Raw genomic sequence first — 11,583 nt, forward strand, 5'->3', positions numbered from 1 at the left:
AAGAATTTTTGTTCAAGGCAATCAAAAACATTCAGCAGTTCCATGGACTCTGACTGCAGTTACTGGTATTGGAGGGGGCAGAGCTGCTTGTTTTTACATCATTTATTTGTAATAGTTGCTTCCTCTCCCAGAAGGAAAGAAAGCCAGAAGCATGTGAACTTGCAAATCAGTGATTAACAGAGGAAACACAGATTGGACCTGACAAGAGGACAGAATAAAAATGTAACAAATGCCTGCTCAGATACTGCACTGACCACATAGTAACAAACACCACAGCAAACAGAATCAGTTGCACTAATTATTATGCTGCAGTCAGTGGAAGCTCTGAATTGTCAGCACTGACAATCACAACTAGGGTAAAGTCCCGGCTGAAACCACCAGCACGTTGAACCATAATCTCATCTCATGCTTCCAGAAAAAAACCCAACCCAGCTCTTATTCGTGAAAAGCACCAAAATACATGGCCAGCTTTCCAAAAGACTACCAGATTCTGTATGCTGAAGTTAATAAAACCAAGTGCCTCTTAAAATCTGTATTCTTGCAAATTGAAGCACAGCACTACTTATTATTGAGATCTCTTACTCTGTTACCCAACACTATTCCTTTTCTCACCCACTTCATTTTACGGAAATTATTCTTGAAAAGCCCTGGGTAGCTCCTGCCAAGTAATTCACCATCTGGCAACCAAGAGCTGATGCTCTCAGCGCTTCCCGGGAAGCGACCTGGAGCGGCATGTAGTGGGATGGAGCGGGATGAAGCGCCCTGTGCCCTGACCGAGCAGCGGGGTCGCGTCCCGCACGCCCGGTGCCCCCCGCTCCCTCTTGCAAAAGATGGCAGTTTTTATTTCAGGGTAGGAGCGCTGCTACTAGAGAAAGCTCCCCCCACCCGCGGCTCTTCCTGAAGCATGCCCCCAAAGTGCACGCTGGAAAACGCGCTTTTCTGCTGGTGTTGCTGTTGAAAGCGCCGGCACAGGTGCATTCCCCTTTACCGCGGAGCAGAGGCGAGATCATACAGGCGGCACCGCGCAGCGGGAGGCCGGCGTCCCAGCTCCTAGGGAATCTACCGCCAGCCCCGACGGCGAGGCCGGTCCCTCCGGGGGGCTTCGCGCCCCGCGCCCTTACCTCCATGCCCAGCCGCTGCTTCAGCACCAGAGCGGCGCACAAGTACCCGGCGCGGCCGACGAAGAGCTCGTCCGAGCCGCACTCGAGGAAGGAGAGCGGGGCGCAGACCTCGCTGAGCTCCCGGAACTTGCCCAGCGGCCGGGCGAAGTCGGGCAGCCCCAGGGCTCTGTAGACGAGTGCCGCCACCGCGTACACCCCGGCGCCCCCCAGCAGGAAGGCGGCGCGGGTGTCAGCGTCGGCCTCGCCGCTGCCCTCCTGGTAGCGCAGGCAGGCGTCCACGACGCGCCGGGCGGCCCGCAGGTAGGCCTCCCGCGACGGCGCGAACAGCGGGCACTGCGCGACGTGGTACAGCATGTAGGCCACGCCGGCCACGCCACCGTACAGCCCGCCCTGGCAGCCGCGGGGGCCGCCCAGGGGCGGCAGCTCCCGCAGGATCCGCTCGATGGTGGCCGTCACTAGCGGCACCGCCGCCTCCTTGTCCGGCGCCGCCTCCGGGCTGCCCGGGTAGTCATCGAAGCGGTTGGCGAAGCAGCGCTGGCTCTCCATAACCCCGCTGGCGCGGCGCTCTGCGCAGCGGGGAGCGGCGGGAGAGAGGCAGGGAAGGAGCCAGCGAGCGGGGAGCTGCCGGAGGAGGGGGCGGGGGAGCGGGGCGGAGGGAGTGCGGCGGGAGAGGCGGAAGGGAGCGGGGAGGCGGGAAACGGGCGCCCCGCCGGCGATGCCCGTGAGGGGCGGCGGGAGGAACGGGCCTGCCGAGCCCCAAGGAGCGGATGTGGGGGAGGCTGGTGGATGCCCCTCGGTGGTGTCGGGGACGGGTCTGCCACAGCACGGCCGCTGCCTCTCCCTCTCCCACCCCGGGGCGGAGCAGCCGCCGCTGCCGCCTCAGCGCCCCACCTGCCCTCAGCGAGCGCCGCTGAAGCGTCGAGGCGGTGGTGGGGCTGATCAGGGTTTCCAGACGGCCAAGCTGAGCCACGGGAGAGGCCGACCCCGGTTCTGGCTCGTGCTGCCCGCATTGAAGGCACTGCAAGCACCTTTGCCCGACCCGTCTGAAGATCCCTCAGGGAAAGGGGTTTATTGGGGTTTTCATTGTCCCCCACCATGGAAAATTTGGGTCAGGGGTGAGTGCAGGGCCTACAGGAGAGAGCCAGGGCCAAGAAGAGTGGCCAGAGGCCTGCTGAGTTATTCCTGGCCGTGGAACAGCCCCTCGAGGGGTGCTATAGCCAGATCTGAAAGATGATGTAGCCAAATCCAAACGAGGGCAGCCCGACACCAGTTTACATGGGAAGCTAGCAAGTCTTCAAAAGACCAGCAATGGCACCAGGCCACCTTTGGCCACTTTCTGTCATGTGGGAGCCAAGCAGAGCCTGTGAGGAGTAGAAAATCTAGGCCACTGAATAAATTCCCACTTAAAAAAAAAAAAAAAAAAAAAAGGAAAACAGACAAAAAAGGACAATCTTGAAGCAGATACTAAGAGCATCTCTTACATGACACAAATAAACAGTTGTCAGATCTTCCCCTTATGATGTGAACTTGTACAGTGTAGGTGGATTTATCAGAGATCCATGACTTGTGGTCACCTGGTGGTCTCTGGTACTTTCTCTGGAGATGCAGCCTCCATAAACAAGGGCCTTCCCAAAGGAAAGTGGGAGCAGCTTGCTGGAGGCTCCAGCCGGTAGCCAGCAGCTGGCCCAGCAGCAGAGCAAGAGCCACAGCTCTGTCCTTTGGACATGGAAGGACCTTTCTAAAGTTGTGGCTGGCTTCTCTCTGCTTTGTGCTGGCTGCTTGTTTCAGTACTCTCCCTGCCTCTTCCTCAAAGTACCTTCCACTCTGCATAGCTCCTCACATGCATGTTCACATCCACTTTTTGTTTCAATTCACCTGTTCTTTTTCTTTCCTTCTTTATTTTTGGGGGGTTTGATATGCTCAGACATTTGCTTCCACCCTCTGTTTTTGCTTTCTACACTTTCCTTGAGTGCATTTTTGCCATGTTTATGTACATTCCAGATACCACCCGCTAGTCTGTGTTTGTACAGTTTTCCTTAAACCCCCATTTTCCTGGCTTGCTCACAACTCTACCATATGTGGCTTCTACCACATGTATCTTGGCAATCTAGAGCACTGAAAATGTGAAAATGCCCTACCAGTGGATAGGACATTTCATTCATACATTATTTTCTGTCATAAGCTGGCTTTTTGTCAGCCCATTGATAAGGTTCAGGGTGTAGCTAAGGATTTTCCAGCATAATTTCTGATGGTTGTAGAGAGCTACTTTTTTCAGTAAAAATTTGGGAGTTTTATTTTTCGTGCAGACACTATTTCTTCCATGTTCTCCATCTTTCCAATCTTTTTTTTTTTTTTTTTTTCCAAATTAAAAGGTCAGGCATTTTCCTGCAATCTTCTGGAATGGGAGTTGACTTGGACATGGTCTTCCAGTTGGTATAAAGGAGCTGTCTTACTGGAGGCACTTGTCTCCCTGCACTGAAAGTAGCTGAGTGAGTAACCTTGGTGCAGGCACCTGTTTTAGAGAACCTCATAAGGGGAAATGGATCTCTGCCAGCTTCAGCAGCAGAGGATTTAAGAAAAATACAGGCTTTGCAGGAGAATCAGTTGGGTTAGCAGCACTCTTCTGTAGGAGGGTCAAATATGACTGCTACAGTATTTTTCAAAAGGGAGCCAGTAATAACATACTGAAAAGGATCACCTTCTGTGCAACGGGGAGTCTTTTGACAAAAGAAGGAGTGCTTAGCTACTGTAGGGTTAGCAGATGTCATACGGCAATTAGGCAAGAAATGAGCATGACAGTTTCTGCTGTACTTTTGTATAAAAGCATTAAACCACCAAAACAAAAAGGAGAGCTGCATTAAAATTACATGTGTGGTTTTTTATAGCTGTAAAAAAAATGTCTCAAACTGTTTGTGTTTTCAGGTCCAAAAGTTTCATACATTTAGACAGGATGTGTTCTGTGTCTTTTTTACTCAACCAAGCACAGATGCAGTCCTGATGCAAAAGGAAGAGAAGCAGGGGTGATTCTCAGATGTAGATCATGTGTCCCTCATCAGATCATGGTTTGAGGTTTGCCCTTGTCTTGGGTCCCAGAGTAAGAGTGGGCCTCCAGAGTATGGCTTCAGCTTGAGAAAAATGTGAATTCCTTCCTCTTACCTCTCTGCACCGCTGCAGCTCCCTGATCTCCCTGGTCTGTGCAACTTGGGCATGTCATGCCTCCTGTTTGGCTCAGCAAATCAGATGCAGCAAGCCAAGGAGTGGGAAACAAATCATGGTTTATACAAGAAAAGGGTATGTTACTGGTGTGGTGGGTGGAGGTAACAGTGGAGGAGGGAGCTGAAGCCTCAAAGCTGTTTCTTCTGTTCTAGTAAATCCATTGTTATAGAACACATATTCTGGAGGTAGGCTTGTTGCATACTGATAACCTGTAGAACCATGCAGTATTCAGGTTAGGAGTGGCCTTAGGAGATCACTGAGTCCAACCTATGCTCAAAGTAGAGCTAACTACTGGTTACTTGTTCATGCATGCTTGTTCACTTGTTTGCTGCATATTCCTTGCCATCTGATATTTCCAACAAAACACAGTAGTTTGCCCTTGGTTGTAGTGTCGGGAGTCGAAGCATCTTTAACAAATGTCTTATGGATTAGTCTAGCATTTATCTTGTATAGTTATTATCAATGTAAAAAAAATCTGTATTCCTTTAGAAGCTGTGGATACTCACATGGTTGCCAGTTTTGCTGTTAGCCAGTGTTTCACATCTCTCCTGAGCTGAAGGTGGAATGCTGAACTCCAGTACACAGGCTGAGCTTCAGTAACAGAAGTGTATTTAATAGTGTGAACACATTAATAGGGTTGTGCTAGACAGTCTTTAGGCTGGTTTGAGCACACAGGCTATTAAGTCCAAAATTAGTTCCCACCTTACTCATTATAATCAGCCATCACTACCCAGTGCTGTTCTTCTCTCCCCAGAGAGCTTTGCTGCCGCAGGTCAGCTTTACAGCTGGCTTCTCTTGCTGCTGCTTTGGGCTTTGTCCTGGGAATCCACACTCACCTCTATCCCTGCCCTGTCATCCGTTCATGTTTGGCAGTCAGCTGGCCCTTCAGCATTTGGGAGAAGGGAATGAATTAGGCAGAGGTGTTTTATGTCTGCATTAGAAAAGAAGTACTTGTGTTCCCTGTATGCCTTTCTTCTACCTTCCCTGCCATGGGTTCTTGGAGGGGAAATTATCACTGTGCACTACAGAGATCATACTAGTTGCCCAAATATCTCAGGTTGAGCTGTCCTGTTCTGTACGGACTCCACTTACAAAGCTACACAAAAGCTTTTGTAGTTTTTGTTCCATGATGATCAGTTGACAGTGAAATGAGGACCTGTTTTGAAAATGAAGTGCTTCCTGGCATTAAACAATGGAATCTCTCTCCCTAAGTCAACCTTTTATTCATTTGCTTGTGTACAGTTGATAATACAAACACAATTCTGTGTGACAGAAGTGATGTAAGTTTTAGTGCTTGTATTGCCATTTAATCGCAGGGAAAATTACACATCAGAAGACAAGGCAAGTTATTTCGCAAAGATTATGCTAAATACGGTGTCAGATATTTAAATTATCCTACTTCATTTGAATTCTAGTAGCCATACAGCTGTTGTGCTTTTATGCCGCAGACCTACACTCTGAGACTTGTATATATTTGTTATTAATAAAGCTGGGCCACAAGCAGTAGAACTAATACTAATAAGGTGTGGTGCCTGACATTGTTTTCTGCTTTCCATTGCCACCATCTTATTCCCAGGCCTGTCACCTTGGTCATTTCTCACCTTGGTCACTGCATCCCAGCCACACTCTTCCTGTTTGGTGGGGAGTGTGTGCCACAAATGGCTGGGGCGACCTGGCAGGTACCTGCAGCTGGTGAGTGGAGTTGGATTACATCTGGCCCATTGCAATGCATTGGATTACTTCTTCCTCCAAAGGCACACTGAATTTCTGTCCACTGCTCAGTTTCATGAAACTTAGAAGTTGAACAGGAGTTTAATTCCTTTGAGACTCTGCCTTTATGACCAAATTTGGTTGAAATATTCCAGCAGATGCAAAGTTATGAGGATAGTGAGGAATACTGATAAGGTGCCTGGACAGCCACATGTGGTCACGCAAACCTTGCTTCCTAAAGAAACAAGGCTAGAACATTTTCAGGTTGTGTTTGGTTTGGTTGGTTGGTTGGTTGGTTTTTTGTGAGAATATTCAGTGAACAACTTAAAGGTTGTTGTAACAAGACACTGAAAGTGTGGGTAGAGGTACTCAGTGCTTACAGAATTGATTCTGCTTACCCAATATCACATTTTCCATTTGGAGAAGCGGGCTAATTTTGGTAACGGTTTCAGCTTTCAGCAGATAAAAACATAGCAGCTGTTATGAAGTCTCTGAAGAGAGTATTACATTTTTCAGTATCTCTATGTAGACTTACTTGCAGTGGGTGAATCACCATTCAGCTGTTGACAAATAACAGAGCTTTCTACAGAACAGGAGGTTTGAAATTCTGAGTTTTGGCTTAATGGCAAATAATCTAACTTCAAAATAGTGTTATCCTGACCCTGTCCTTTCCTTGGCTTGAACTTATAAAGACTAAGAGGATGGTGAAGCGCTTTTCTGTAGACATGTCTGTCACAATCCACAGTTTCTTTGTCCAGCAAATTATGTTCGATTTTTTATGATTAAGGTGATTTATAACAAACCGCAAGTACTCTTATGTGCTTAGAGAGCCATAGTTCATCTGCAGTTCTCAGCGTGGTTCTGACATTGTCTAACTGAATAAGGAAGGAAAAAATCCCAGTCTGCATTCCACTGTGAATATTAAAACAAAATAGCTATTTTTGTCTTGCTGATTAGTCTGCCAGTACAACATATATTGTAAAGTCTAAATTTCCGTAAGTGCATCTTCTCTACAATTGATGTCAGTGTGATATCCAGGATTTTAATTGTAATGTTTTTGTCAGAGCCGGGAATTTGGATGCACTTCAAAGTACAGGAACAAAAATCAATATCTGAAATCAAGTAGTGTTTTAACCTGAAAGCAGCTAACATTTTTATCCATAATGTTTTACTTGAAGTTTCTTCTATGTGCATTTTGCGTTTGTGCTAGCTCATCTCAGTAACTGCTGTGATGGAAATGTTAGGCTTTTATTAACAAACCGTGCTTCTGTTTGCCAGGGCAGGGACCTCATCCAGTGGGCCTGCAGGTAGTGAAGAAAGCTGGGGAAAGTGACTGGACCCAATGCAGCCCTAAATCGGGCACAGGCACTGAGTAATAATGTATGCTGTTGGAATTTCAGGCTGTAAGACTGAGTCTGATAAGAAAATGCCCTGGGGCCTTAAATGCAGGTACTGATTATAATGATAATAATGGGTTTGTGTCCTTGAGGAAAGAGAGCACCTCCAGAAGCAAGTTACTGTTTAATGATCTGCTAGGCAGTTAGATACATGCTAATGCAAGTGGAAGATTTCCAGGTTCTGAATCATCAAAACTAGTGCAGCATTTGACCTTTTGTAAAATTTCCATCTTGGCCATTCATACTGACCTGGTCTAAATCTCTTAGCTTGCCATATCTGAGACATTTACAGGGGCAGGTGATATGCTGTGTGTTACAAGAGAGGTACACATGCATAGAAATACAATATTATTGAGGAACAAAACCTTTTCTGGGTGGTTTATTGTAGTTTGTTTGCTTGTTTATTTGGAGGGAGTTGGTTTTTTTTGCTTGGTTGTTGTTTAATGTTTGGGTGGGTTTTGTTTGGTTTTATTTTTGGTTGGTTGGGTTTTGTGGGGTTTTTTGTGGGATATTTTTTTATTTACTTTGGGGGAGGGGTTGTGGGAGTTTTTTGTGAAACTAGCAAAACCATAAGACAAGGCTGGGTTTACAGAAATTTAAACTTTATTATGAGACTCTTTCTGAGAACTTCCTATCCCAGCTATTTTCAGCACAATCTAAGGAGTAAAGTAGCCTAGGTTAGAGAACACTGAGCCATGAAAAATTGCACGGTCCAGCTTTGTGCAAGTAAGAGCAGCCTGGCCTAGATGTTTTTGTGAATCTGCAGAATACTGACTTCTCTCTATGGGATGCTGATGAATTATCCCTTACAACTGCAGACCTAATGACCTAATATTCTTGGTCTACTAAATTTTAATAGTCCATAAAAGTTTGTTTATGTGGATGTTGCAACCGAGCTGAAAATAGGTCTCAGAAGAGAAAATAGCTAAGGAGGTCAGAGTTTTTAACTCTGAGGCATCCTGAAACAATGAGTGGAGCACTTTTTTTAAACACAGTGATAATGTTTTCTTGGGAAAGTGCCAAGAACATTTCAAAATCAATTTCTGTTCACAGTCATTTACAGCTCTTGCACTTAGTACACCGTCTGTCTTCATTTCACTTCTATATGTTAGTCTGATGGGATGCATAGAAGCTTTGTTAGACTGTGCTAGATGAAGATCCATCTGTAGCCATTTATGATATTTTGCTTTTTCAGTATCCAAGGGGAGGTAACAGAAATGTGAAAAACGTTATACTCTGTTTAGTTTTTTGTTTGGTTTGTTTTTTTAGCAGGAGTAAGCCTTATTAGTGGTTTGAAGTTATAAATTAAAGTAATATGCAGTATTGTTATTGGACTTTGAACAAAAATATTTTGCTTTATTTTTGCACTCTGAAGTGTGCAAGCTGTGATCCAGGAAATGTTTACACCTGGGGTCTATCTTACATGTGTGAATGGTCCCTCACTCCTCTCAGCAAATCTGGTTTGCGAGATCATGGTCTAAGATTGTTTCAGAATGCTGTTAAGCGTTTTTGTTTTTCTAGTCTTCAGTTTGCAAATGCTGTTATTAAAAAAAGCTAGAGGATATATAAAAATAATTCACAGCTTCATGAATTATGCAGGGGAGACATTCTATTTCCCTGTTCATAAGGCAAAATGTTCAGGTACTAAGATATAAAATTGGATGGGATGTTACAAAATTAGACTGTGATTCAGTAAGCCATACAGGTCAGAATTGCCCGCGTGCTTGATATAAAGTCTGTGCTTGAGTGGATCATATACTGCTCTGGCACAGGATTTGCCCCTTCCAGCTTTCTGTGAGTTGAGATTTCAGTGAAGTAGGCAGAAATAAGTCTGTTTAAAGGGCATTTTAAACCACTTAAGGCTTCACAAGGTGACACTAGTGAATGACAGAAAAAAACCCCACAGCCTTTCCACACAAACATGGTTATTATAAGTTTTCCACGTAAGCTGGGTAATTCATGTTCTTTAATGAAAAAGACAATGTAGATAAAGGAAATTATGCAGGAAATAAACATGTGAGTTTAGGAACAGAAGTTTACATGTGTTGTCTGTAAAATTACTAGTTAATTCATTGTAGGTCCCTCTCTCTGCCCTGGCTGAAAGTAAATATTTCTTGAAAAGCCATCTCTGACTCCAGCATCCTGCAGAGAGAAGGCAAGTTCTGTAGATGGTGACTTGCCAAGTGTAGTTTCTTCCATCACCAAAACTTCTCCCTGCCTTGCATTATTAAAGGCTTACCCTCTTTGGTGCTTACCTTGCAGGCCCAGAAAACTCAAGATTTTCTATTCCCAAAGAGTAAGATGCCACACACAGGGCAGGGAGGCACTCCAATCACAGGGCAGAGGAAGAGGTTAATCACAAGAGCCAGGAAAGGGTGCTGTGAAATGATGCTCCCTCACTTAGTCTATTTTCTCCTCCCTTGTCTTGTCAGCTGAAGGAATATGGGATGGCAGCTGGCTGCTTCTGGGAGTTAACTTTCATCTAGTAAGAAAGAAAATGGTAAATCATGGCAAAAAGGTGAGATACAGCGGTAGCCCGAGGAAGTGTGACATAATTCTATGAGTCAAGCATATTAATGTCACTTTCAGTATGTGAGACTTGACAGGTCTGTCATATCAGAGGCACAAGCATCATGTGTGATTTTAGACCCTGTCCTTTAGGGCAGCATAAACAGGATTAAAGACTTGAAATTAAGTCTCTTTAGTTTAAATAAATTCAAAGGATGCTACCTTCTTCCAGCACATTCTGCTCTGTGTAGGTTGGGATTTTATGATGTCAGGAATTAGGAAGAGTAGTATCATTTCCAGCATGTGGGAGAACTGAGATGAGTTTAGAATTCATAAATGCATTTGGAACAAACAACTCCATGTTACTGAAAATAAGATCAGTTATGTGATTAAAATGAATGCAATCAAATTTGAAGCTTCAGGCACTGCAGCTAAACAAACTGATACCTCTAATCAGCAAAGGATGCTCTTTTAAGGAACATTATAATTTAAAATGAAGAAACTACTTTAAAACTCTCTTCTCTAGTGAACAAATGACTATGCAGCAATATTTACGTAGTCATATATAACATCTTTTAAATGGAATTCAGGAAGATTTTCTAATTGGACCTTAACATAAACTTTGCACCTAAGAATTTGATACAAGGGAGACATCTGGTGAGATATCCCCGTAATGCCATGCCTCTGCACTGTCAGGCTCACAGCAAGGGGAGCTGGCCTTGCATTGCTCAGTACAGAATTCCTCAGTGGGTCTCAAATGTATCTGTAGATGAGCATCCTGGTTTTGGCTAGGATAAATTTATTTTCCTTCCTAGTAGGTGGTGCAGTGCTGTGTTTCAGCTTTAGTCTGAGAAAATGCTGGTAACACACCAATGTTTTAGTTGTTGCTAAGTAGCACTTACCCTGAATAAGGACTTTTCAGTCTCATGCTCTGCCAGTGAGGAGGGGCACAAGAAGCCAGGAGGAAGAAGAAACAGGATACCTTACCCAAACTAGCCAAAGGGGTATTCCATACCACAGCACGTCATGCCCAGTATACAAACTGGGGGGAGTTACCTGGAAGGTAACTCGCTGCTCGAGTCGGGCTGGGTATCGCGTTGGTGGGTGGTGAGAAATTGTATTATGCATCACTTGATTTTATGTTTGTTTGCTTGTGGTTTTTTTTTTTTTTCTTCTCTTTTAATTTTATATCTCTCTAGTTGTTATTTCCCTTATTATTATTAGTAGCAGTAGTAGTGGTAATAGTGATAGTAGTAGTATATTGTACTTTAGTTATTAAACTGTTCTTATCTTTCTCCCTTGAGGAGGGGGGTGAGCAAATGGGAAGGGAAAGCAAGGCGATGCAAAGCAAGACAAAGCAAGGCAATGCAAAGGAAGGCAAGGCAAAGCAAGGCAAGGCAAAGCAAAGCAAGGCAAAGAAAGGCAAGGCAATGGAAAGGACAAAGAGAAAAAAAAAAAGAAGAATTTCTGTGTGTTATATTTTATGCTTCTCTTTGACATCTGCACACACAATCAGTTTCTTCTATTTTTCACAAGTCCCCTGCTATTCTTTCCTTTGAGGCATTTAATTCAAATGCCAGTGATGCTATAGGGTAGGAACACTCTCCCAGAATTAAAGGTGAATATTGTAT

The 11,583-nt window shown here is 44.8% G+C and overlaps 1 protein-coding gene across 1 annotated transcript in view; it reads right to left on the minus strand.

Annotated features, from left to right (window-relative positions):
• LANCL3 (LanC like family member 3) overlaps nucleotides 1-1,667 on the minus strand; it is a gene marked incomplete at its 5' end in the record, with an annotated part of 31,008 nt that extends 29,341 nt beyond the window's left edge. Inside the window, one exon of the mRNA XM_080612766.1 lies at nucleotides 1,122-1,667. Within this exon, the coding sequence (XP_080468892.1) occupies nucleotides 1,122-1,667 (546 nt within the window). The remainder of the gene's footprint in view (nucleotides 1-1,121) is intronic.
• Nucleotides 1,668-11,583: the final 9,916 nt, after the last annotated feature.

This window comes from Psittacula echo, assembly GCF_963264785.1.
Source record: "Psittacula echo genome assembly, chromosome: 3".
In the NCBI taxonomy this organism is placed as follows: Eukaryota; Metazoa; Chordata; class Aves; order Psittaciformes; family Psittacidae; genus Psittacula; species Psittacula echo.